The sequence below is a fragment of the Patiria miniata genome, unplaced genomic scaffold, assembly GCF_015706575.1.
Source record: "Patiria miniata isolate m_02_andy unplaced genomic scaffold, ASM1570657v1 HiC_scaffold_4, whole genome shotgun sequence".
NCBI lineage: Eukaryota > Metazoa > Echinodermata > Asteroidea > Valvatida > Asterinidae > Patiria > Patiria miniata.
Genome location: NW_024037071.1, coordinates 8,615,944 through 8,641,547, shown reverse-complemented (window position 1 = coordinate 8,641,547; position 25,604 = coordinate 8,615,944). Strand labels below are relative to the sequence as shown.

Here is a 25,604-nt window from a genome sequence, read left to right as displayed (position 1 = left end):
TATTAATTTTGTTGAAGACGCGGCCCTGAACTGATCCACAAAATCCCCCCCCCCCCCCCCCCCCCCCCCCCCCCCCCCCCCCCCCCCCCCCCCCCCCCCCCCCCCCCTGTTTGCAGGGCGGGGGTACGAGCGAAATCCACAAATCGGCACTGAACAAAACGCACTTTGGACAGTTGAGGGCGCACTTGATTTGTATGGAAACTTTTGCAGACCAAGCCCTTTTCATGCTTTTTGCGTACGTGAATATGCAATACATGCAATAAGGCCTAGCCTAGGCCTATTGTTTTTCGTTACGGAAAAACTTAGTCATATCTCTACAATATTTGACGCATAAAGGTTTAGCAGTTCCAGTTCCAGATTGTTGACTAGTTAAGCCGTTTTTAGCAGACGATGGCCATGAATTCAGCGGCGATGTCTTTCCAGCCTGGCACGGGGAGTGTTCCAGCGACCAGAGTGGAAATCACTGTGTCCTGCAGGTAGGCGGATAGGCCCCACTAGTGTGGCCGTCGGTATGCTGCGCTGAACGGCCACACTAGTGGGGCTAGTAGGCGGACAGAATTCCGGTAATCCTTATCGTAAGGACACCTCTATTTTTTACGACTATACGAATTCTGTTTAAAACTAACTTTTACCAAAGATGACTGTCCAGTAACAAAATGACTTTTGCAGGCTAATGCAGTCTTTTTTCTTCATATAAACTCATGTTAGTTGTAATTTTGAAAGCACTTTCAAAGAAAATGTGACTTTCCTACCTTTTTTTGCAGTCAGACGTACTCCTAGAACTATGAAATCACGCGGAGCTTCATAGTACTAGTTCTAGGAGTAGGCCTAAGTCAGATGTGCATGTTGTAGTTCTCACAACACGAGTGAAAGCGCTACTCTTTCCACAAAATTAAACCATTTTTGGCATTAAACCTACTGATATTCAAGGTGTCATTGCCAATTGTTCAGATGTGTCAAGAAATATCAGAATGTCAGTTTTGAGTGTCATTTAGTCAACTGTTTTGGTGAGTCTTTCCCTTCCTATATAGGAATGGGGTCCTAAAAGTAAGGATTACCAGAATTCCATACACATGGACATCACTCATTTCCCCCTATATTACTTTGGTATTTGAAGATGCGTCAGATAGTCCCTAACAGTCCTGAATCCTCCAATTTCAATACGAATTTGCACACCCCCTAGGGAGTTAGGGTTAGCCTGGCATATATTATTGGAAGTCATTCCATCTGACCATAGAGAAAGGACATGATCTGACTGAGTTGATTTGATTTTGAACTTTGAGGGATCAACAAAAGTTTATTACATTTTCATGTAAAACAAAAGGAACAACTGGACGCTCAACCGTTTTATTAGGCCTTTTAACTTTTTGAAAAGGGGACAGTGAAATATCCAGATGGCCTTTTCATGATAAATAACCTCAACAGGCTCAGTGACAGTCTTATGTCGAATATTAAACCATGGGAAAAAAAATAGCTTGAGTAACTCCAGCTCTACATGCTCTAACGCCTATCGCCTTAGAGCTGAAGTTTATACTCAAGCTAGGAAAAAAATGTTGCAACCTGACGCCACTTTTTTCTTCATACATGTATATCATCTCAATGAACATGATGAGAGTCATTCATTGCAAAAGTGATGATAAGACATGAATCTGGGACTGAGAAACATTTCCAATTTTGTTTGGAAATACAATGTACTTAACTTAAAACATGTAAACAATTGTCTTGACTCTCCATAGACTTTGTACACAGTCGCGGATGTGGCGTCATGTTACAATATTTTTTCCAAACCGTGAATTGGAAACATTTCCAATTTGTTCACCAGTTTTCTCAATTGCCATGTTGTGCCCATTCTTGAAAATCACGCATTCTCGAGAATGGGCATGCACATTCTTGAGAATGTGCAACTGGATCCTTGCTCAATCTTGGCAAAAAATAACTCTTCCAGATTGAGCGCACATTCTTGAGAATGCGCGACAAGATAACGGTCTTGTCGATGCCGAGCACCGGCTGCGCTTGGCAAGTCTAGCTGAATCCTCGTTCACTGATTCTCAATAATTATACTGTTGCAACGCAAGGCGCTGAAAAGTAGAGTGGATATGATAAGTAAAGGCGTATTGATATGGGGGGGGGGGGGGGACACCGGGAAAATATAAGAGACATACTAATACTAGTGCAAAGAATTCTGATTTTTGGGATAATAAAAGCGGGGGGGGGGGGGGGGGGACGTAAGAATGAAGAATGTGAAGAATGAGAATGAATACTGCGACATCCCATAGTGCTAATGCTATTTCCCATTTAAATTGCCACCAATTTATTGTTCCCATCCCACCATAACGTCGCAGAGCTGGATTCTATCTAGTCAAAAGAGCAATTTTGGCAGCTTCTGGACATCGTTTTTTTTTTCGTGGCACGCATATGATACATGCAGGGACTTGTAACTTGTCTAGCCTAAACAAAGCACTTCCCAGACTAGTTCCCAGTTCTCCGTTATTACAAAACTTCCCATAGTGGGCAGAAAAAAGCAATAATAACAGGTTTAATTTGATTCAAATTATCGTAGTTATACGAGTACAGAAGCATAGCACATTTTCTTTCCTCTTTATATGAATTGTTTCCCTTTTAACCGCTATACAATTCATTTAACATAATTATGTCGTGCAATGTTTGTTAAGATTGGGCAAAATTCATAAATTGTGCACGTGATATTCCCACCCAATCTTAAGAATGAGCGCTCATTCTTAAGAACGCGTGCTCGTTCTTAAGAATGGGCGCTCATTCTTAAGAATGCGCGCCCATTCTCGAGAATGTGCATGCCCATTCTCGAGAATGCGTGATTTTCAAGAATGGGCACAACAGCCACATAGACTTTGTACACAACGATCAAACTGATGTCACGACACAACACGCTGCCCTTTTCCTCAGCTTTCACATGATCATGCAACTTCATTTTGAGTGCTAGTGCATATAGTACTATATTTGTTTTGGCCATTCATATAAACATGTTTATTTTAAAACATTCTGTCATTGTTGGCATTTTTCTGATTTCTTTAATACAGGGATCTGAAGGACAAAGATGTTATGTCCAAGTCTGATCCAAGTAAGTAAAGTGCATCTCGATGTTTTTCAGCACTTAAGGTCCCAGTCTGGTACAGTGCATGCATGTTTTTCCTCTTAATATGCATCAAAAGTTTCATTTTCCAAAGTAAAAGTGAAAGTCGTTCAATTTGGCTTGTTGTGTATTAACTAAGGCGAAGTCAAAAAAATAAAACATGTTTCTCATCCCCTCCCACTCCCTTTTTGGAGGCCGCCTGGATTTTTTTATTATTTGTAATTTTTTGAAAAATGCAGTAAAAAAACACTGAAATGAATCACGACTTTTGGCGGTTAAAGCAAATGCATCTAGAACTATTTACTGTAGACCAATACAACTCTAAATGACGCTGTAAATATGTTCAGTTCTCTTGTCGAACTTGTCTTTCATTTATGATTTTAAAAGTGTCTTTAAACAGTGGAAACACAAACGGTTGCAGGAATTTTAAAATGGCGGCCATCTTGAAAAAATAAAAATAAAAAATAAAAAGCCCCTCTTCCTCCTTTTTTCAAAAACCCGAACGAGAAACATGTTTTTTTTTTATTCGGCCTAATATGGACCCAGATTGTACATGTCCATTCCTTTGTAGCAAGCTGTAATTGGCTAAGAAGAAGTACATGTACATGTGATTAGCCATTAAAGAAAATGACGACATCACATATCTCAACCTTATTACACTGTAGTATATTGTGTGCTTTATTTTTGCAGTGTGTGTATTGTATACAACTCAGCTTGGATCGAAGGAATTTGCAGAGGTAGGCAACATGCATTTTGTTCTTATAATTTATTAAAAACAAACAAACAAACAAACAAACACCCCAAACAGTCCCGTAGCTGGCCTGGAGGAAAGGGGTCCGCTCATAAGTCCGACAAAATCGTATCCCCTAACCAAATAAAGGCCCATAAGTCCGACGCCTCATAGGTCCGACGCCTCATAGGTCCGACGCCTCGTAAGTCCGACAAATTAAACGCCTGGTTTTTCCGTTGTCGGACTTATGAGGCGTCGGACTTATGAGGCTTTGAACCTTTGAGGCAGAATAAATAAATGTTATGCCTCATAAGTCCGATGCCTCATTAGTCTGAAATTTCGGACTTATGAGGCGTCGGACCTATGAGGCGTCGGACTTATGATACGGCCCCGGAGAAAAGGGGGGGGGGGGGAGGGACCCTAAAGTTTACCTTTTAAAATTTGTTATTGAAAATTACCCTATTAAGCAAGGCTATAAAAGCAACACTTGGCAAACTTAAAGGGCTGGAAAGAAAATATGATGAAAAAAAATAATAATCAGGAAAAGTGGACCTTTACAGCACTATCACTACGTCACCTTCCTGATCTTTCGGACAGATCGTGTGGAGACTACACCAGGCCGCACGCCACATAGAACTATCCCTGGTATCCAGAGAATTCATTTTTTTTCCAAAGATAGCACGCACATATATTTTGAGTAAAACTTCAATATCAATTTGGGGAAAAAGTGGACCTACTGCTGATTTAAGGGGGGGGGGGGTGTTTGTTGACACCCCCCCCCCCTTCTGGCTACGGTCCTGTAAACATGATTTTCTACTGTGAGGCATCCTGCTGAACACAAGTTTCTCTCATTCTGTGATTCCAAAAGATTTCAACAACACTATTATTGGTGTTCATTAGGTTAAGATGGCTTGAGTAGGGCTTTGCTTAGCTAAATTAAAATGTACTCAGTTTCAGAATGATAATGGAGGAAATATATTGAGTTTGGATAATTTTCTGTAACCTTTTACACTTTTTCTGTTGTTGCCACAGTATGAGAGGACGGAACATATCAAGAACACTCTGAATCCAGACTTTGTCAAGAAATTCAACTTGACTTACTTCTTTGAAGAGTGCCAGAGGCTGAAATTTGAAATGTGAGTCTGGTCACAACGTGAGAGGACTAGATAAGAGAAAACAGAAGTTTCAAAGAGATTGATATGAATGATTAGTACTGTATTTGATCGGGGTGGGGAAGTTGGGTGTATAGGGGAGGATAGTCTAGTGGTTAGAGTTGTGACTAATGATCAGAGGGTCTGGGTTCGAATCCTGCTGCTGGCCATATGTTGTGTCCTTGGGCTAGCCACCTCACCCCACTTGCCTCACTCTCCCAAGGAAACAGTATTATCTCTTGTTACATGATTGGTTAAATTATGTGAGTAACTTCTGCTTTCTCTTCCGAATTTGCAAACTTTCCAGATTCGATGTTGACTCCCCGAAGCAGAAACTCACAGCTCACGTAAGTTTGCTACATCTGATTTTGTTTGAGATTAGAACATGTTTCTGTTGTGCTTGACATATTTGGATAACAAATGATTTTTGATTAATATTTGTTTTGGATGCGGTTTTAATTCAGGACTTTCTTGGGAAGATAGAAACGACACTCGGTGAAGTCTTAGGTTCTTCTAATAATCGACTGGAGAAACCCTTAGAGTGAGTATAGAACAAATCGGCAGTGTGGTTCTTTGAAAACAGTTCAAGTTAACTGAGCTGTTTTCTATGTTGACCCTTAAAAATACCCTGTGGCACGTGATCACAGTTGGAATTGAGCCTTACCCATTAGTCTTACCCCAACTACCCTGCCTGTTACTCCCTGTACCACCCAAAACCACCAAACTACGTACATACCCTGCATGTTACTCCCTCTACCACCCAAAAACACCCAACTATCCTGTTACTCCCTGTACCACCCAAAACCACCAAACTACGTACCCTGCATGTTACTCCCTCTACCACCCAAAAGCACCCAACTACCCTGCCTGTTACTCCCTGTACCACCCAAAAACCACCCAACTACCCTGCCTGTTACTCCCTGTACCACCAAAATGATCTACCCTGCCTGTACCATCCAAAACCACCCAACTACCCTGCCTATTACTCCCTGTACCTGCTGATTGGGTTATCTGCTTATAACTGCGAATTTATTCTGCCACTTTTGTTTTCAGTGGGGCCGGCAAGAAAGCTGGTAAAATCATCATCTCAGCTGAGGAAGTCAGCGATTGCAAGGTAAGATGACAGTTGTTTGACTTGTTCTTTACCTCTGAAAGATTTGATTTGTCTTCGTCAGCTCAATGTATTCCAGATGTAATTGTCAATTTTCTACGATACATTTATATTTGTCCATCTAGACACGTGCAACGTTAAGCTTCCGTGGTCACAAGTTGGACAAGAAAGACTTTCTGGGCAAGTCGGATCCCTTCATGATCTTCTATCGGTGCAATGAAGACAACTCGTAAGTTGGAGCCAGCTTTTCTGGAAAACTACTGAATCAGGAAAATTTGTTTGACTAACCTAGGCACCTCTTGGCCTAGTCTATGTTCAAGACTAAAGTTGCATTTCATTCATCCAGCTTTGATCCTTGGCAATTGCAGTCAAATGCTGCATTGGTAGAAGGCGCTATATCAACAATATGAGTCATATCCAATCGTGTGACCCTTGGCACCAAACCTAAGAAGTAGAAGTAAGTAGAAGTCAATAGCTCTGAGAAAAACATCTTGAACTGTAAGTTTGAGACGGGTCTGTAACTTTGAAGTTGCCGTCTGTCGAGGGATGGCCTAGTCTTCCGTGCTTGGTGTATCTGTGAAATTGGCCGCTGATTTTGCCATGGAACCATATATTTTGCTGCTTTATTTGGTGACATTTTTCTACAGTGGAGAAATTGTTTAAATCATATCCCACAGATACAAAAAATGAAACCTTCACATAAGCGTTGTTGGATTTTTTATTTAAAGGTACACAATATGCCACAAGACCGAGGTCATCAAGAACACGTTGAATCCAACATGGCGGCCGTTTCCGATTCTTGTGAGGGCGCTGTGTAACGGAGACCACGATCGCACCATCAAAGTGGAATGCTTTGACTGGGACAGCGATGGAGGGTAAAGAGAATTGGAAATCAAATCTTCAGTTTCTATTGGTTTGAAAGTATGGAATACTCAGTGCAGGAAACGTTCATGGTCTGCATGTATGATTGGTATGGCCAGTATAGTTGGTGTGACTAATTTCCAACAAAATGTGTTCTATTCTGTGGCAACTTTGAAGGAAAGGAAAACCAAACCATATTGAAGACTAAAGGCATAGCTACATATACAGGGTCAAAAAAACCGTCCTCTTTTGTGTCATGTGAGTGCTTTTGCTTTTGTAAGAATTAACATGATTAAGGTGACTTGCCACAGAATGAGCCTTTTGTGCACATGTGTGTTCTCTTTGTTGCATAAATAATTTCTTTTGTTTGCTTGCTTGCCCTTTTATTTTTCACAAAGGAGATTTTCAAACCTTGGCATTGTCTCCGGTTTTGGCTCATTACTGTTTTCAGAGTCATTTTGACACCCCATAAAAATACCGTAAATTTTTTTTTAAAAACTTCAAAAACATTGTGTAAATCCTCATTTTCTAGTTCCTTCAGCAGAACATGGACCCATATTTAGCCCGAGTCCCCCAAGTTCAGGGGCCTAAAATCTCTTCAAGCCAAATCCAGAGACAGCTGATAATTTGAATAACCCCTTAAATGTCTTCATGTAGATTGTAATCCGTCAGCCTTTTCCTTTTAAAAGCTGTCAATTAATTTTATGATTTGTAGTTGTGCAAACATCTTCCTGTGTCTTGAGCCTGAAGAATTCTCCTTAACCAATCAGCTGGAGCTTTACATCAGGTTATGGTGTTGGTTTCACTGAACTTCACTCTAATTGGTGGAAAGTTGACAGTTGATGTCACCAGCTACCAATTGAAATGCGTGTTGTAAAGATGGACCTTTACATCAGGCTGAGGTGTTGGGTAAACTGAACTTTACTATTATTCGTGGAACCTTGACAACCTTGACAAATGTTAAATATGAGACGTCTGCATGAAGATATAACCCGGGCAGCAAGCGCTGTTTGTTTTACATTTCATTTACCCGTGCCTTCTTTGTTCCAGTAGCCATGATCTTATCGGCATATTCACCACAAACATGAGGCAACTTTCAACTGGAAAACAGAGCTTTGAGGTAATACCAGTGTATATCAGATTCAAGGAAGTTGACAAGATGATCATGTTTTTAGCAAAGATCAGCCAAGAGCAGTTTAGGTGGAGGAGGCAGGCTATTACATCGGTGGGAGGTTCTTTTTAAACCCATGTATTTATCTATTCCTATCAATTGATATCCCTACTTGAGTTTTCTCTGGACCTGAAGGGCCAGCCAAATGTCGTTTGACTGAGTCACTGACTGACTGACTGAGTCACTGACTGAGTATTTGACTGAGTCACGGAGTACAAATATTGTCCTCAACTGAGACATTTTGGTTCAGCTAGCTAGGCAAGCCTCGTTTTGTGTTCCTCCATTCCGCCTCAACCCTACATCAAAGTCCAGCCACTGTACTATGTGACTTTACAGAGGACTTGAGACTGTGCCATTGATTCAGTTGAATATTGGCAGATAAACTTTTTTTTATCCAATGTTATCTATTTTGCTATCTAAAGAGGAGGGAGCTTGTTTTCATTCTCGTTTCTGTCTATAATATTCAGTCATAAATATTCCAGAATGCACTGATTTTCCCCTCAGTTGATAAACCCTAAGAAGAAAGCCAAGAAGAAAGGCTACAAACATTCAGGCACCATCGAGCTAACCAACTGTGTTGTAGAAGAGCAACCTAGCTTCCTAGACTACATCAAAGGAGGAATGCAGATCAACTTCACTGTAGCGATAGACTTCACTGCTTCCAATGGTAAGACTATAGTCAACCTTTTCTCAACTTCAATCCGTTTCAGACTGGTGTGCCAGTGTCGCTTTGAACCAGAAGATTTGAATTAAGTACATGAAAACTGTGAGGTTTGAAAAAGTTAGAAACGACCACATCCACTGATTGACTGTTGCAGTTCAGAACAGCACCAGAGTCTCATGGATGGAAGCTACTACATAAGGGGCCATTCAGCTTAACCAATGGTTTTTTGTTTTAATTGTTTTGACCCACCCAACCCCAAATTTCTATTTTTAAATGTTGAATAACTATTCAATATACCCTATACACTGAAGAACAAGTAATGCTTCAAATGAAGCAGATATTTTAGGTCAATGTTCTCCCAGCTCAGGAGTTTTCAATGGCTTTTCCAGGCTTCCAGCATGCAACTTTGTACAGGGTGGTTAAAAAAAAAGGACACCCACATTTGACAGCAATTTTCACCTATTTTTAAAAGTTATTTTTAACTGTCGATTAGTAGCTATTAAAGTACTGACCTTTAAGCAAATGTGACGAAACAAATCGTTGCATTTGCACATTTTGTCGTTGAGCTATGCTAATTTGAGCATTTCATGTGCGAAACCTGTTTGTCCACGGAGGTATACATTCGCTTGACTGAGCTCAGCTATCAGAGCTTTATTTAAAGGAGCATGACATTTGATTGTTATGTTATGTTATGTTATGCAACAATGAACTTAACGCACAGCTCATTGAGTAGATGATCTTTACAGTGACATGAATAATTGGACAGCTTCAGTAAAAGTTACCAGGGCAAACTATATTTTGGTGGGAAGGTTTTTAATTTTTATGAACTACGAAAACGTCCAATTTACAAAGAATAACCCGTGGACAGGACTGATTTTGGTGACCTGTATTCAAATTAGCATAATATCTCTATTTTTGCGACTTTTACTAAGCTTTTTTCACCATGCATGGTTAAAGGCCTATACTTTACTACTATGTGAAAAAATATTTAAAATAATTTCATTAAGTTGGTGAAAATTGCTGTCAAAAGTGGGTGTCCTTTTTTTTTAACCACCCTGTAGTTGAAACAGAAGAGGAAATTGCCAAGCACACAAAACTTTGTACACTGTTTTTCAGTTTCTATAAGGAAACAATTCTCCTGAATAGCAGGCAATTCTTTTCTGAAATTGTTCCATTGGTTACTGAGACCTGGAAGAGGCAGTTTCTTTTGGACTTTGGAGAGTAGACATGTTGTACAAACTAAACGATCATATCAGCCATTCCATGTAAGGGTCATCACCAAACTCAAAAATTGAAGTGAAAGGAATAAATTTTTGTCAGTTATATTTGATAAGAGGAATATTGAAACCATCTAAATCTCAAAAGATTTTTTAAAATAAATCATTTGAATTAAAATTTCAGCCTCCTGAACATGGATGAATTTTGTGGTCAAAATGGAGGGTCAGGGGTATAAATCACAAACTGAGGAAGTAATTGAAGCTCATTCATAAGATTGTGCTTTATCTGCATACATTTGGTAGCTATTCCAGTCTATTTGATAAAACATTGAGAATTTTTCGAAATGTCTTCAGTATTTTCCCACTATTTCATCGTGAAAACACCCTCAAAAATATGTCACGCGAGTCACAAAAAAAGACTTTTTTTCAGATTACTTAATAACTAGAGAGGGATTCAGCTAGTGTTTGATATTTGTAAATGAAATAGTGGTGGTATATCAATAAAAGTATGAATATTCTTATTTGCTCTACATTCCTTGTAGAAAAAACTATCTCAAGAATGTCACGCGAGTCACACATGATGTATGTCACGCAAGTCACCAGGGGTGGATCCAGGAATTTTCGCAGGGGGGGGGGGGTTTCATCAGCCAAAAAAATTGAAAATGTACACACGTTTTTTTCTCTGGACACTCGCTTCCGTAAAATAAAAAACTGGGGGGGGGGGGGGGGGGGGGGGCGGGGGACGGGGGGTGGGGGGGGGCTGGTACCAATTTCAATCGGGGGCGCTGTTCAAATTCGACGATTATTAACACATTACAGAATGGTGTACCGTATTTTGAACAGGCGGACATTAGACCAGTATAATGTTTTTGGGGGTGTCACAGGGGGGGGGGGGGGCTTATTCTTCAGGAATTTGTATGAGAATTTTTTTTTTTGACAGCTGGGGGGGGGGGGGGGGGTTGACACCCCCAAAAAAACCTCTGGATCCGCGCCTGGTCACAAGCCAGGAATGTTTCATTTACATGTAATACAAAGAAACAATGCCATAGGCCCTATTAAATTATAGAATTCGAATTAAGTCTTTAAAAGCATTAGTTATGTAACAAGAAATTGAATCAGTTTTTTACAAATGTATATACAGTCGAGTCTCGTTAATACAAACTCGTTCGGACCTAGCCAAATTGTTTGTTATATCAGAATTTTGTACTAAGAGGAACATCAGTCCCATTCATTGTGCACATAAATGCACAGTCGGGACTAAGGCTTTATGTTTGTTATAACCAGAATTTTGTATTAACAGAGTTTGTACAAACGAGATTCGACTGTACTGTATACATTCCGATACAACTGCATCATTAATTGCAGCTCGATCTTACCATTTAAGGAAACTGTGACTCTACATGACCAAGAATTACAACTGTTTTCCTGAAATAATCACCCGTGGATTGATGACATCACTTTGTAACTAAAATTCCAAAACATTTTTTTCTCTCTATGTCATTGTTAAGGATATTGTGTTTAAACCAGATTTCCACCCCAACATTTGCCAAAGTAAAGGGATAAATAGCAGTTTTCACACTCTTTCATAAGGTATTCACAGGTAAATCATTTTTATTAATATAATATTATGATTTGATTCGTTATACTAAAATTACAGTTATAATGTGAAAGTGAAAAGCTACTGTGTCACGCGAGTCACGCATTTGTGTCACGCGAGTCACATTTTCTTCAGGCCATTTCTTACAACAAGGGATATTTGGCACAATACAACTTATGCATGTATTGGGTGAGGGTATTAAGTTCTAAGTTCTGTAAGAATAATTTTTAGAACACTGGTAGATCCATAGGAAAAGCTATTTGAATCAAGGGATGTCAAAAATCCCTTTTTCTATCCTGTCATGCGAGTCACATCAAAGAAACTGTGATACATGAAAAAATAGCGATTTTAAAGTAATCATATAAAGACTAAACCATAAATTCACAATGCCCTGACTCAAATACATGCTAATTTGAGTTGAATAAATGCCAGGTTAACAACAGTAATGCATTAAAACTTTACATTTTGTTCAAATGTCACGCGAGTCACCATGGAATGGCTGATATGGTGATTGCTTCGATATTATTTGTTTTTGCTTTGTACAAAAGTGTTGTAGATCTGGCGGCTAGTTTTTTTTTTGTGGACCGAAATTGCCATTGGTTAAGCCTTGTTGCCATTATAAAATGATTGTAGATTATTCTGAATGGCCCTTAAATTCCCTTGTTTGAAACCAAAATCTTGTTGCATTGATGTGTCTTGCTCCTGATATCATGATACAACTCTAGAATGCCAGTCTGAAAAGGATGTGAGGGATTGACTGCTTCACGTTTAACTTTCTTGTGGTTCAGGGTTCTTTAGCCCTTGGTTGTTCCGTTTCCCTCTTGTTTCATAAATCCACAGTTTTTCTAAACAATTGGTCAGAAATACCTCCAAAAATATATATTTTTTTTTATTTGTACTATACTGCTAAAAATTATTAATTAGGCTTAAATTTTGTTGTTTTGATTTCAGTCTTCAATGGAATAAATAGTTGTTTGAAATCTGTAAAATAATTATCTTGTTGATTTGTTGCTTGTTTTGGTGGTTATCGAAAGATAACTTAAAGATCAGTTTTTGACTGAGAAGTAAACCTTCCTCCAATAAATGGATTATTGATTAATTGATTTATTGATAAATCAGTGAAGGATTTGATTGATCGTGACGTTATTTCTTTTCCTTCAAGGTAATCCAACCCACAGCAATTCCCTGCATTACATCAACCCATACCAGCCCAACCATTACGAGTTGGCCATCACGTCAGTAGGTGAAGTCATACAGGACTATGATAGTGACAAGTTATTCCCGGTGCTGGGCTTTGGAGCTAAGATCCCACCTGATGGCTCAGTGTCACATGAGTTTTCTGTGGTATGTGCTCTGTTTTCTTGCTGTTCCCAGAGGGCCAGCCTAGCGCCGTCTTTGTACCTATGTCATTCAATGACTGACTGACTGACTCATCACTGCTGACTGACTGACTGTCTCTCGTTAGTCGGGCAGTGCTATCCATTAGGATTACCCCACAATGCGAGTTAGTTGGCTAAATTCAGCCCATTGTATGGGCTCCGTGCGTCAACAAAGAGGGCGCGTTTTTACCACTTTTGAGAGCTCCGTGGAAGGGACACATAGCGTGTGTGTACTGTAATGTACTGCTTCGTGCGTAAAGTACGCACGACTTCCTGAAGGTGCCATAGCTATTCGCCACAGTGTCCTTGCGTGAGCGTTAGGCGTCGTTGGCGCGTGTATACCTTCGAGTGTAACTTGCGATGGTCTCCCAGACTAATCCCCACCCCAAATAGTTTTGGATCATTCGAAATACGCAGTGGATGGACCGGGAACTAGTCTAGGTCACCCCCCAACTCTCCTTTTCTGGCTGTTGAAGGGGTACTTGTGCACGGAGCGGGAGCCCATAGACATCACCAGATGCATGAAACGACTTCTAATGAAAAGCTATTCTGTATCAATGGAATAGAATTGTGTGCACTTTGACTTATACTGTTCTGTAACCAGCTTTACTCGGCTCTCCTTGTCTTGTTAAATTTCCCTCTAATACACAGCTGCACTAAGCCCTGCCCAATCACGCTTTGACCAATCACAGCTGTAATTAATGTCCGACATATGTGCCGAAAAGTTGGACATGTGTGCATGCGTGCGCACATCTGGAGCACATGCAGTGGCATTGCAGTGGCATTGAAGACACACACATGTTGTCTCAGTGGGCGGGGCTATGGATCAGTCTATTGGGGCTGGACACCTCCCCATATGACACATGGTGACATTTGGTCTTGTTTTTATCAGGTGTTCATGTCATGTTTTCTTGCAGAATTTCAACCCCCAGACCCCGTTCTGCATGGGTATACCTGGCATCATGCAGGCCTATCAGAACTGCATCAGAAGTGTACAGCTCTATGGACCAACAAACTTTGCCCCAATCATCAACCATGTTGCAAAGTACGTTAAGCCCAAACAAGTACCCCAAATCTGTGCAGTTCAGCATACAATATCAAAGTTATTGATATGTGCTCTTAACCCATTTGCATCGTACTCAGAGTTGTAGTGACTTGAATCAGTGACTCGACTCAGTCTGACCCGAGTCACAACTTTTGAAGACTCGACTCGACTAAAGTCCCAACAAGTAACTGACTCGAGTCACTGCGAGCAAATGACTCAACTCGACTCGAATCCCTCATCAGAAGATTGGACTCGATTCAAGTTGATGGCTTATAACCCACGAGTCCCAAAACTGTTCAAATATATAATATTTGTGGTTTAATTACGATACAGAGATTTTTACGTTTGTGTACTTTGCGTTACTGTCAAGGTGTGGCCGCTTATCGCGTACAAATATACGCTGTATCACAGACTCTTGTGGTTTTATTATGTAGGGCACAAACTACTATACTGGAACCAGACTATAAAGCACATTTCCCAATTCTTGGTTTCATCATCGGCTTCGGACAATTTCTTAAGCCCTTTGATGGAACTCCGGCTAAACTTATGTCCTACTTTCAAAAATAATTAGATATATTTCTATATACTCAGAAACGGTTTCATACGTTGCAATTTGATTTGACGTTGTCAGCAAAACAATTTTAAGAATCATTATTTGACAGGTCTCAGAAGCTGAAATTATGGTTGGACAGCAAACGTTATCTGATAATTAAACCAGTATCTGTCCAAACAGTAACTGATGTGCTCATCCATATTTCATTTTTGAAGCATATTTCAAGTCTATGTGGTAGCTCAGTAGCAATTGTTTGTCCTCAGTTTCACCCTCTGAGGAAGCCCTAGTTTGCTCATTGCCAGTTTTCTTTGTCTCACCGTGCAGGTTTGCGCAAGCCTACATGGATGGTTCCAACTATTTCATCCTGCTCGTGATCACAGATGGTGTCATCTCAGACATGGAGATGACTAAGGATGCAATCATCAGTGTAAGTCACTGGTTAAGTTGTTAATCACAAGGCATCACAAGTGAATCACAAGACAGTCACAAGGCATCATAAGTCAATCACAAGAAAATTACAAGGCATCATAAGTCAAACACAAGGCATCACAAGTCAATCACAAGGCATCACAAGTCAATCACAACACATCACCAAACAATCACAAGGCATCACAAGTCAATCACAAGGCATCACAAGTCAATCATAAGGCACCACAAGTCAATTACAAGGCATCACAAGTTGTTGCAAGTCACATTGTGCATACTTGTACTTGGTCAACTGAGCTATTTAGTCATGTTAGGCCCAAAAAAAAAATATTCGGTCTCTGGTCAGACCAAAGTTCCGGAATTGATGCGGCGACGTGTTTTTTTTGTGTGTGTTTTTTTTGGCCTTTTTTTTTTTTTTTTGGAAGCTTGGATTGTACAGACAAGGTGGGTACTATTTGCTTTTGTTGTGTCCTCATATACATTGGGGACCTCCATAATTTGCCTTGGTGCCCTCCATCATTTGCCTTGGTGCCCTCCATCATTTGCCTTGGTGCAATTTCCCTATTCCTTGGTACAAAAATTTGAGGAGGTGCGGCAATAGAGGGCGCTGCTGTAGCTACCGCGGACAATTTGAAGAAAAAAAAAGGTTGACGCGCATGATTAAAACTCGACGCGCGCGCTGACCAGAGACCGACTTTTTTTGGCCTTATAGTTGAGTCCATCTCAAGTTCTCACAAGCCCTTACAAGTCCATCTCAAGACAATCACAAGTGATCCAGTCCCAAGTCAAGCCTCAAGCTTTTCACATGAATTGTAACAAAGGCATTCCTTTGATGTCTTCTATTGTAACATCCCCCGTCATTGTTAATGACGGGACTTATCATAAACTTGACTGTCACACTGCTAGTCAGTCCTTTGTTGGTCATCTCTCAATTTGTTAAATATTCCAATGGTATGATAGATAGCTCAGTTGAAAAACACATTGGTACATTATTCCAGATGATTTTTTCGGTTCAACTAAATATTGCTAAAAAAGTATTTTATCAGTTTGCCATTGCATTTATTTGATAATTCTCTCAGTTACTACAAAATGGACAAGACATGCTTTAACTATCCCTGGTTTAAGAATTCATGCAATTTGACTTATTGTTATTTTCTTCCGCCATCAGGCCAGTTCTCTTCCTATGTCTATCATCATCATTGGTGTTGGTCCTGCAGAATTTGATGGTGAGTTAAGTTAAAAAACAATAACATGTAAAGCAAAATAAGTAGAAGGGGTCTCTTTTGTGTAGGATTGGAATTTCATACCTTTTAAAAAAGGGAATAAATGTGTGTTTGGGAGTTATAAAAAACTCTGTTTAAAGGGAATATACATCATTTGCTTTTGCTGTAATTTTCAGAAATGGATGGAATTGGGGGGTTGGAAATATAAAGCAAATATAGTTACACTGACTTTTTGGAGGTTTTGGGTTCGAAAATGCTATAAAAACCAAGAAAAACGATCATTTTCCTGTAGTCTGGTTCCCTGACTCCATATAAGAAGAAACAGAGCAGTTTACATACATTGGGGAATTGTAAGGTCAGGGAACCAGTCTAGCTGGCTCGTACCCGTTCATAGGTTTGTAATCGATTGCAAACAAGTGCAATGGTCAATTGGGGCCAGTATTTGAAAAAAAGCCAGTTTCCAACGCTGATCGGCCGATCAGCGTTGGAAATTGATACAAAAATACCACTTTTCTTGAAAATGACAGTATACCAGGTGCCATAATTTTACAGGATGCTTTAGACTGTCATTTACCAACATCCTGTTAAGGTATTTCGCAAAAACTTGGTAGTTTTATTTTTCGATGTTTGCAAATGTTGTATATTCCCTTTAAGACTGGTTGTAGTCTGGATGGGTAATTATCAGCACTCCAGACTCCCACCGGTCTTAAACAGAGTGTTTAATACCGACCAAGCACATATTTATTCCCATTCATAAATACCTTTCTGGTAAAAAAAACATATGTTTTTGGTCCAAAAATCAAAACAAGTCAAAAACTAGATGTTGCCAACCATTTTGTTGAACAATTTTACTTCATGTTTTATGAAACACCACTCTGACTATAATTTGGAATGTCCCTCTACAACTCCTTACCTAATAAGGAGATTGGTATGCGCGTTGCATGTACTGCGTGATGTCGCGCAAAACACAGCTGGGCTTGTGTAGTGTGTATTTCGGACAATGAAGTACTGGTATAGTATTGCACATGCCTATTTGAGGAATGTGAACGTTCAACCAATGAAACGCTAAAAGGCACCGGATTCTAGTCCACATTTCATGTGACACTTGAAAAGTGTTTAAGACCAACCAGCCATGCATGTCTTTATCATCCGCGTGACGGGCTCTCGACCAATTGGAATGGGTAAACTGTATTAGGTATTTATGAATGGGTGTTAAAGGGAATATACATCATTGGCTTTTGCTGTATTTTTCGAAAATGAACTATTTGAGGGGTTAGTATAATAGATCAAAATATTGTTACACTGACATGTTTGAAGTTTTGTGTTCGAAAATGCTGGAAAAACCAAGAAAAACAAAACTGTTCAAGTAGTCTGGTTCCCTGACTCCACTAAATATAAAATGGATCAATTTACAGATGCCGGAAAATTGTAAGGTAAGGGTACCAGTCTAGACTAAATTAACGGTAAATTTGGAGCAGTAGTTGAAAAATAGTTAGGTTTTTCCAACGGTGGTCGGCCGACCACCGCTGGAAATTTTTACATAAATACAATTTTCTTGAAAATGACTTCACACCAGGTGCCATAATTTTACAGGATGCTTTAGACTGTCATTTACCAACATCCTATTAAGGTATTTCGTAAAAACTTGGTAGTTTTATTTTTCGATGTTTGCAAATGATGTATATTCCCTTTAAGAGTTGCTAAATTGACTGTAAAGGTGCTTCATTTGAATATTCAGTAAGGGCCAGGGGCAATAATTCTAATCTGGAATTTCTTAAAAAAAACACTGATTCTTCATTACATGGCTGATAGGATTTGTTCAACTATTTCCTTTTGTTTCCCTCATAGCCATGGAGGAGTTGGATGCCGACAAGCAGGCTCTGGCATATCGAGGCAGAGTAGCAGAAAGAGATATCGTTCAGGTATGCGCCGTTTCTAGTAAGCAGCATTTCTAGTAAGCAGTTCCTGAATCCTTGCCAGTGGACCTATGATGTATCCATCATGTTTTTTCAAATCGAAAAGGACTCCTAAGTGGGAGGAAGGGGCAACATTCGTGATTTTTAAAAGAAAAGGGGGGGGGGGCGTCCCCCCTCCACATTTAGATGCCTATTGGCTGATGGGTACAGTCATGGTTACAGTTGTCTTCTTATTGGCTAGAAATAGAAACAGTTAATTTGGACACAACATGGCTCAGTGATACATGCACAGTGAACCACACTGAGTAGGGACGATGTATTTGTGCTGGTCCCAGAGTGTCCTTTTTGTACCTTATTGATGCACTGACTGACTTTCCTTTGTGACTTACACTGGTCCAGGGGCTGATTTTACAAAATGATAAGACATGTCTTTGGAAGGGTAATTCGTCTTAACTTGCGACTCGTCCTAGGATCGATTTCACCAAACTTAAGACGCAGTCAACACGTCCAAACTTCCATAGCAATGGGGCTGAACTCGTCCGTCTGTAGAAATCGCTATAGAAACAAATTTTAAAAGATTTCTGATATGTGGGTAGGGTTAGTAAAAACATTATTTACAAACTATGATTATACGGCAACAACTAGTTGACTTTTTAAAATAGTGATGAAACGGGGAGGAAGAATGACTTTAGCACATCTTGTGTAGAACTACCTTGCGTGTGAAATTTATTGGGTAGAGTACATGTAATTTCTCTGGTGAGAAAGTTCACGTTTCCATGCGCTTTTTTTCAACAACTGTTTTGTCAAGCGGTAAAAACAAACATGAAACAGCTAACGAATTGGTAGGTTTGATGCATCTTGTTTAAGATGGGTTTAGTGAAATCGATCTTAGAACGCGTTGTAGCTAAGTTCGATCTTAGAGAGGGGCCTTGTCTTAAATCCCAAGATGAGTTGCAAGATGAGACAGGTTTTCATGAAATCGCCCCCAGGACCAGCTATACTGATCTTGCCCTGTCTTGTTTAATCCAAAATTTGATCAACTCATCTCAAAAATGACTTGCCAATCAGCCATTCTTACTTGTCGTTTGTGTCTTCAAGTTGTTTTGTTATCTTTTATATTCCAGTTTGTACCATTTAGGGAATACATCGGTGGTGTCGGGAGCGGCAATCAGCATCTCAGTCAGGCCCGCCTAGCCAAGGACGTCTTGGCTGAAGTACCGGACCAGATCATCGCCTACATGAAGAAACGTGGTATCAACCCTAACCAATCCCCCACGACGCACACATCACTGGCTCCAGCCCCAGTGCAGTGATCAGATTCAATATTGCTTCACAAGTTCAGAGTAATAACATGACTCCTGGATCACTTGCTGAATTTGTATAATAGTGTTATAAAAATGAGAAAGGCAAATGCCAAAAATGGATAAGAGCTTCCATGTACATGCACATTGTATATCTGCCATGCTGGCAACGTCATGAAATGTACGTGTTATAGATAGTATAATAAACCCATCAGTACCTGTACTGCATTGTACTACACTACATTGTGTTGATGAATCCGGTTTGGCCATTTTTGGATGGAACATGTACATGGAGTAACAGGTAGGGCAGTGAACAGACTAGTAGGTTAATTTAGCAATAGTTTAGAATTAGTGTAGGAGAGAAGTTGTTAGGAGAAAGCAGGGATAGTTTTTTAATTCATTTTGTATAGTAACATGTAGATCAAACATGATGAAGTAATCAAATGTGGCTTGAAACATAACCTTTAGACAGACTGGGCTAAGTCTAATCATTTTAGAACCCAGGAAAATCTTTCACTGAATGTAATTAAAACAAATAAATGTCTGCTTATGATTGCCTTGTAATGAAGTCATCTATTTTCTATAATTCTACATGTATAGTTTTTCTATTCTATCTTCTTAAACTAAATGTGTATCTAATCATGGCAAAAGATTAAAATTTATGTCAATATATTCTACATGTATGAGAATTTGCCTGCACTTAATTATGTGATAGATTGAATGTAGTTCCGTCTTCTAGATCTCTGTCTGACTTTATTTGCTATATAGTCTGTTTGGATGTGGATTTGTTTATTTGTAACTTTTTTAAGAGGAAATATTTTACTTCCTATTGAACTCAAAACAGCCTTGGAATACAGCCTTATTAAAAATATATCAGAACGGTTTGAATTCAATACATTTAAAAAATGGTGAAAATCAAGGGATGATAGAGCTCCAGCACAGTGTCCCACAGACTGTAGATTGGAACTTGAGCATCAGTGTTGCCTTCAATTGTTTCAATTTGGTGCTGTATGAGAGAGCGACACATCGGGTTCAGCTCAATTTGTGTGCCTACATGTGCAAAATGTACATGCATGCACATGTTCTTGTCCATACTTTTACTTTGAAATTCATTGACTACATTGTATATGTATTAAGTAAGATTTGAGGCTTTGCATGTGAAGATACTAAATAATGAAAGGTTTGCGGAAACACCATGTGCGAATAATTTCTCAACTAAGAGAATGGTTCTGAAAAGAACCAGAGGTAAATTCGTTTACCTCTGGGTCTGTTCAGAACCATTCTCTTAGTTGAGAAATTATTCGCACATGGTGTTTCCGCAAACCTTTCATTATTTAGTATATGTATTAAGAGTTTTTTACCACTTAAGTTTAATATGCAACATGTCATTTAATATATATTTGCCTTGTTACTATGGCGACTTATCCAGCCCAGAATAATTACCATGTTGTATTGTGTAGAAAAAGTACTATTAATGAAGGATTTTTTTTAATGCTCTGTAAAGTTGTATTTTTGAATCATGCTTGCTGCAAATTATGGACATTTTGAAATAAATGCCTTATTTTTTTCAGCGGGGTTGAAGAAACAATATAGAACTATGGGGTTATTCAAAGGCTGGCTAAAAGACATCAATTACATGTATGTTAAGTCTGAGAAATTTTTGTGAGTTGACCAGACTTTTCATCTTCACAGATATGTGAGTTTTACATTGTTTTGTAAAGCATGTTGTAACTAAAGAACACATTTGTATAAACGCTACATGTAGAAATCTTGAAACAGGCTGAAATGATAAACTTGTTAGCTGAATCTGAAATTATTGTAATAACTGATCAAATGTTATCAGGGGAGAACTTGGTTCATTGCAAGTTTACATGTACATTTTCTTTTCTACTTGACAAGTATTTGTAAGATAGTTGTAATTAATGTCAGACTAAAATTGCTTGTAAACTTGTTTGCCCCACTTTTATTAGAATTTAAGGTCATGTACTCACAGAGAGTGAATTTATTAATGGTTAATTATCAACACTAAAGCTTCAAATTTCAATATACATGTATAACTGACTTGTAACAAGCACGTGTTAATTGTTTCACTGTTGGTGCAGTCTATAATGTTACCAATGTTTACAATGTATAATGTATACTGACTTTGAAGTTTGAAAGTTTACTGTCACAATCACGCGTATGTTTTTCAAGGAAGGAATTGTTACAATGTTTTGATACCAAAAGCAACAGCAGTATGAAGACTGTGTTTTTGTGTAGCCATGATTGTTTTGCTGGCCATATACATCGTTACAATGTACATGTATTTGTCTTGATGTCAATTCTTCTAATCGTGTTATTTCAAATTCCAAAAGTATTTTAACAATACAATGTATATCAAATAAAAAGTATGTCATATACACTGTACTATGGGTGATAGTATAATGCACACCGTATCTCGTGTTCATTTCTTTCTGTCTATTAATATGCATCTTTAATTCAAATTTATAGCACATTGTATAAGTACATTTCAAATTCTAGATTATTCAATTCAATTTTTGTCTTTAGCACAGACAAAATGCACTGAAAGTGACAAGACTCCAGATTACTAAACCTTCTTAAATAGACAACTGGGTTTTGTCTTAACATTTTATTACATTTGGTTAACCACATACATGTACGAGACAATTTCCACTAAACCATATAACTTGATAACACTTTTAAGTGTAATTACGAGCACAATATTAATATGCATACATGTACGGCATTGTTAATCAAGTAGATACATGTACGTGTACTTAAAATCCACAACGCATCACCACATGTACCTCTGCAAACCTGGGGTACCCTCCCAGACAAAGGGTTTCTCCAGAAAGAGATACAGGGTGACGATATTCACTGCCGCACCAATGAGCAGCTCAAGGCATATCTTCCAGTAGGGCTGCAAGGGCATCTGGGCTCTGAAGAGTAGGTAGGGAACAATGAAATACCGCAGCTCTAGAAGTTTCTGCGGTACGGTGACTGCAGCTAGGCAGGTGAAGTAGACAAGGCGCCACAGGTTGCTGCAGGATGGGAGGTTGTCCTGCATGCACCAGTCAATGTAGACTGCAACGGGTACAAGGCAGTACTTGATAAGGTGGTCACGCTGGTACAGACGCCAGATGCTGAACACGTAGTGCCGGTTGTCTGACAAGACATACAGGTGAACATAAGTCAGGTAGTGGACGGCAAGCAATCCCAGGCAAGTCAGGGTTATGTAAGTCAGTGGGCGTTTCAGGCAGGCCTTGAGGAATCTGACCGCGGAGTAAGGGATGCCAGATATGGTGCAGCAAAGAAAGCTGAGAACATCAGGAAGTAGACGAGCTGGGGTAGGTTGAGGCAAGGCTCATGGTGACTTTTGTCCCCTACCACGATTCCCTTATTGAGGTACAGAAATACCAGAAAGGCCACCGCCACAAGGCCATATGGCCAGAGGAGGAGTATCAAACGCCCCAGATGGGAGATCTTGAGGAGATATAGCAACGCCTTCTTGATCGAGGTGAGGATGGCTCCAAAGTCGTTGACGGCATCCGGACTCTGCTTCCTGCCTCTCTCACCCTCCACCTCTCTCGTGAACGTCACTCCCGCAGTGAAGACCACCCAGACAATGTTGGACTGACGGAAGACAATGCAGAGTGCCCCCATCAAACCAGCCATGATATGGTTGCCATGGAGACTGAATAGGTACATAATGAGGATGAAGAAGGTGGAACCCGGATCCGTGTAGTAAAGAAAGGTGAAGAAGTACAGCACAGGCAGATGGGCCAAGGAAGCTGCAGTCAGAAGTGGCTTGAAACCATGGGATGCCTGAAAACGATTATTTAAAGAAACAAATCGTATATTTGATTAAAATATGATAATGTAGTTGAGCAAATTTGTGACTGTATCTCACTAACTCAATTCTACAAAGTTTGACTTGCAGCTCAAATTCCGAAAGGGGTAAGTTTACTTGTTTTTTGTTGTTGTCACTGTGCAAGGGTAAGGTGACCCCAAATTGTTACACCTTAAAACTTGTTGGTTACATACTCAATAAACATGTACCTTGTCATGTCTGTTGATTCTCATGATCAGTGCATACAGCAAATACAAGTTGCCCACTGCAAACAGGATGTTAGTGGATCGCAGAATGACAGTAGTACACATCTCAGACATGTCAACTTGCATCAGCTCAGTGATGGGTCTGAGCAGACCGACTGAGGCTAGGTACAGGCCAGGTAGGGTGGTTATCATAGGATCCCACTGTTGATGAAAGATGATCAATTCAGATAGGATTGAATTTCACATTAAATCTCTTTGTGATTTCTTTGAAAGTGTTGACTGAGTTGCATGAATTTCTCCTAGATGATCTTTGTCTATGGCTAGTTCAAGCTCTACATGTACATGATAACCATAACGAACACCATCACAACTGCTGTGTCAAAAGGAGCCTAATCAAGATCCCTAGAGGATGTTTCAGGAGGAAACCAACCAAGTACCAAGTATTAGTAACACTTTCTACATATAAAAAGACAAATACAATGTAGTGACATTATACATGTATAGTGTACAAATTATGTTGCAAATAGGCCCAGTATATGAAGTAAAAAAGATAAGAAAAAGAAAACAGGCGGTAGCCAGAAAAAAGGAAGCGTGCATGGTGATAAACTGGTTTATGCTTTAACTTGGCATAATCCATACAAAAACAAATGAAAAAGATTTAATACCATTTAAAGACAAACATGATCTGTCACTGTTTTTAATTTTATGCTAATGCAAAAACTAAAAATAGAACATTTCTTTTAACAAAGCCATTCTAAATTCCCGGAGAACTTAGACGCCACTTTGTTAGGCCTTAGACTAGTAGAGTAGATTCAACTTAAAAAAATTGAAAACAGATTACAATGCCTCTTAGCCTCATGACGGCCCATCGGGCGCTCCATGTGTTGCGCGCGCGACTGTTTCGCTCCAGTCAAGCGCTGAAGTGGTTGTGGTTGCGTGTGGTTGGGTTGTTGTAGCAGTAGTACTAGGGCCTATATATGGGTCCTACTAAAATGTGTCAACAATATCGTCAACAAGCATCAAGCATATATGCTTTTGAACATTAAAAGTAGCTTTATATGGTAGAAAAAGCAATAAAAAACATCTACATGATCTAAGTTCTGCATATCAATTAAAGTTAAAATTATTTAAAAACTTGTTTTTTGAACGCGAAATGTACGACGAGTTTGCGGGTGTGGGTATTTTGCGGAACTTGCAGAACGTGCAGAACTCTGCGGAACTCTGCAAAATTGTTAATAAAACACTAAATTAAGATGAAATACTGGCTTTAAAAGTACAACAAGCGACAAATCTCATTATTAAGTCCCAAAATCGTCACATTCTACCCTTAAATAAATTGAAAATAAAAGATTTCCCACCTGTTTGTGCCGTCGTATAATAATTGTGTGTAGTATTTGCAGAACAGTGCAGAACACATGCTGTACAGGGATACATGCCGTTTACAAACCAAGGGTGCAGCTTTGACTCAGTACTCTGTGAAGCACGTGTTTTAAACAGTTGATAGGGGGATAATGTACCGCTGCAGAACGAATTCTGCAGAAGTAACATTATGGTATGATCGTAATGTTTTATTTGCAATGTCAACAATTGTCTTATATCCTCCACAAGTTTATGGGAAGGCCTTCTGTATCAATAGTTCCATGTTTTACCCAGGCAACGCATCAATGGGTATGGGCCTCCGAGAGTTTCGCGTTTTACACAGGCAGAATCAAAATTAAAAATCATCACAATGTTTTAATTTTAATCTGGATAAGTGTATTATATTCTCAACAACTCCTCTGATTTTTTTCTTTCGGAAATTCACCCGGGAAGACCTTTTAAAATGAGAGTTCCGCGTTTTACCCACCTAGGTTTTTTGTGCAAATAGGCCTATGCACGGTATGTGCAGTATACGCGTACTGGCTCCGATACCGTAGGAGGGGGCATCTTTAGCGCTGCAGAACCAACATTAAAAATCGTCACAATCTTTTAATTTTAATCTGGATTAATGTATTATATTCTCAACAACTCCTGTGATTTTTTTCTTTCGCAAATTCACCCGGGAAGACCTTTTAAAATGAGAGTTCCGCGTTTTACCCACCTAGGTTTTTTGTG

The 25,604-nt window shown here is 39.4% G+C and overlaps 2 protein-coding genes across 3 annotated transcripts; one reads left to right on the top strand and one right to left on the bottom strand.

Annotated features, from left to right (window-relative positions):
- The first annotated feature begins 186 nt into the window (after positions 1–186).
- LOC119739768 (copine-8-like) lies at positions 187–21,882 on the top strand. Of its 2 annotated transcripts, none has more exons than XM_038214821.1 (17): positions 187–476; positions 3,057–3,097; positions 3,800–3,846; positions 4,872–4,975; positions 5,298–5,337; positions 5,455–5,531; positions 6,044–6,104; positions 6,227–6,330; positions 6,830–6,976; positions 8,013–8,082; positions 8,638–8,800; positions 12,774–12,955; positions 13,908–14,035; positions 14,913–15,015; positions 16,183–16,240; positions 18,086–18,159; positions 19,278–21,882. In XM_038214821.1, exons 1-17 carry the CDS (start codon positions 391–393, stop codon positions 19,464–19,466), a joined length of 1,674 nt encoding a protein of 557 aa, XP_038070749.1. In that variant the 5' UTR covers positions 187–390; the 3' UTR covers positions 19,467–21,882. The 2 variants fall into 2 exon arrangements, with proteins under 2 accessions (XP_038070749.1, XP_038070750.1); XM_038214822.1 differs by having other exon boundaries at positions 188–476; positions 8,016–8,082.
- An 18-nt stretch (positions 21,883–21,900) lies between these two features.
- On the bottom strand, positions 21,901–23,747 carry LOC119740088 (putative Dol-P-Glc:Glc(2)Man(9)GlcNAc(2)-PP-Dol alpha-1,2-glucosyltransferase; the record flags this gene model as incomplete). Its single annotated transcript, XM_038215291.1, is given in 3 exon segments — positions 21,901–22,745; positions 22,748–23,279; positions 23,514–23,747. Coding segments are annotated over 3 exon segments (1,263 nt in total), but the record flags the coding sequence as incomplete, so codon positions are not given.
- Between the last annotated feature and the right edge of the window lie 1,857 nt (positions 23,748–25,604).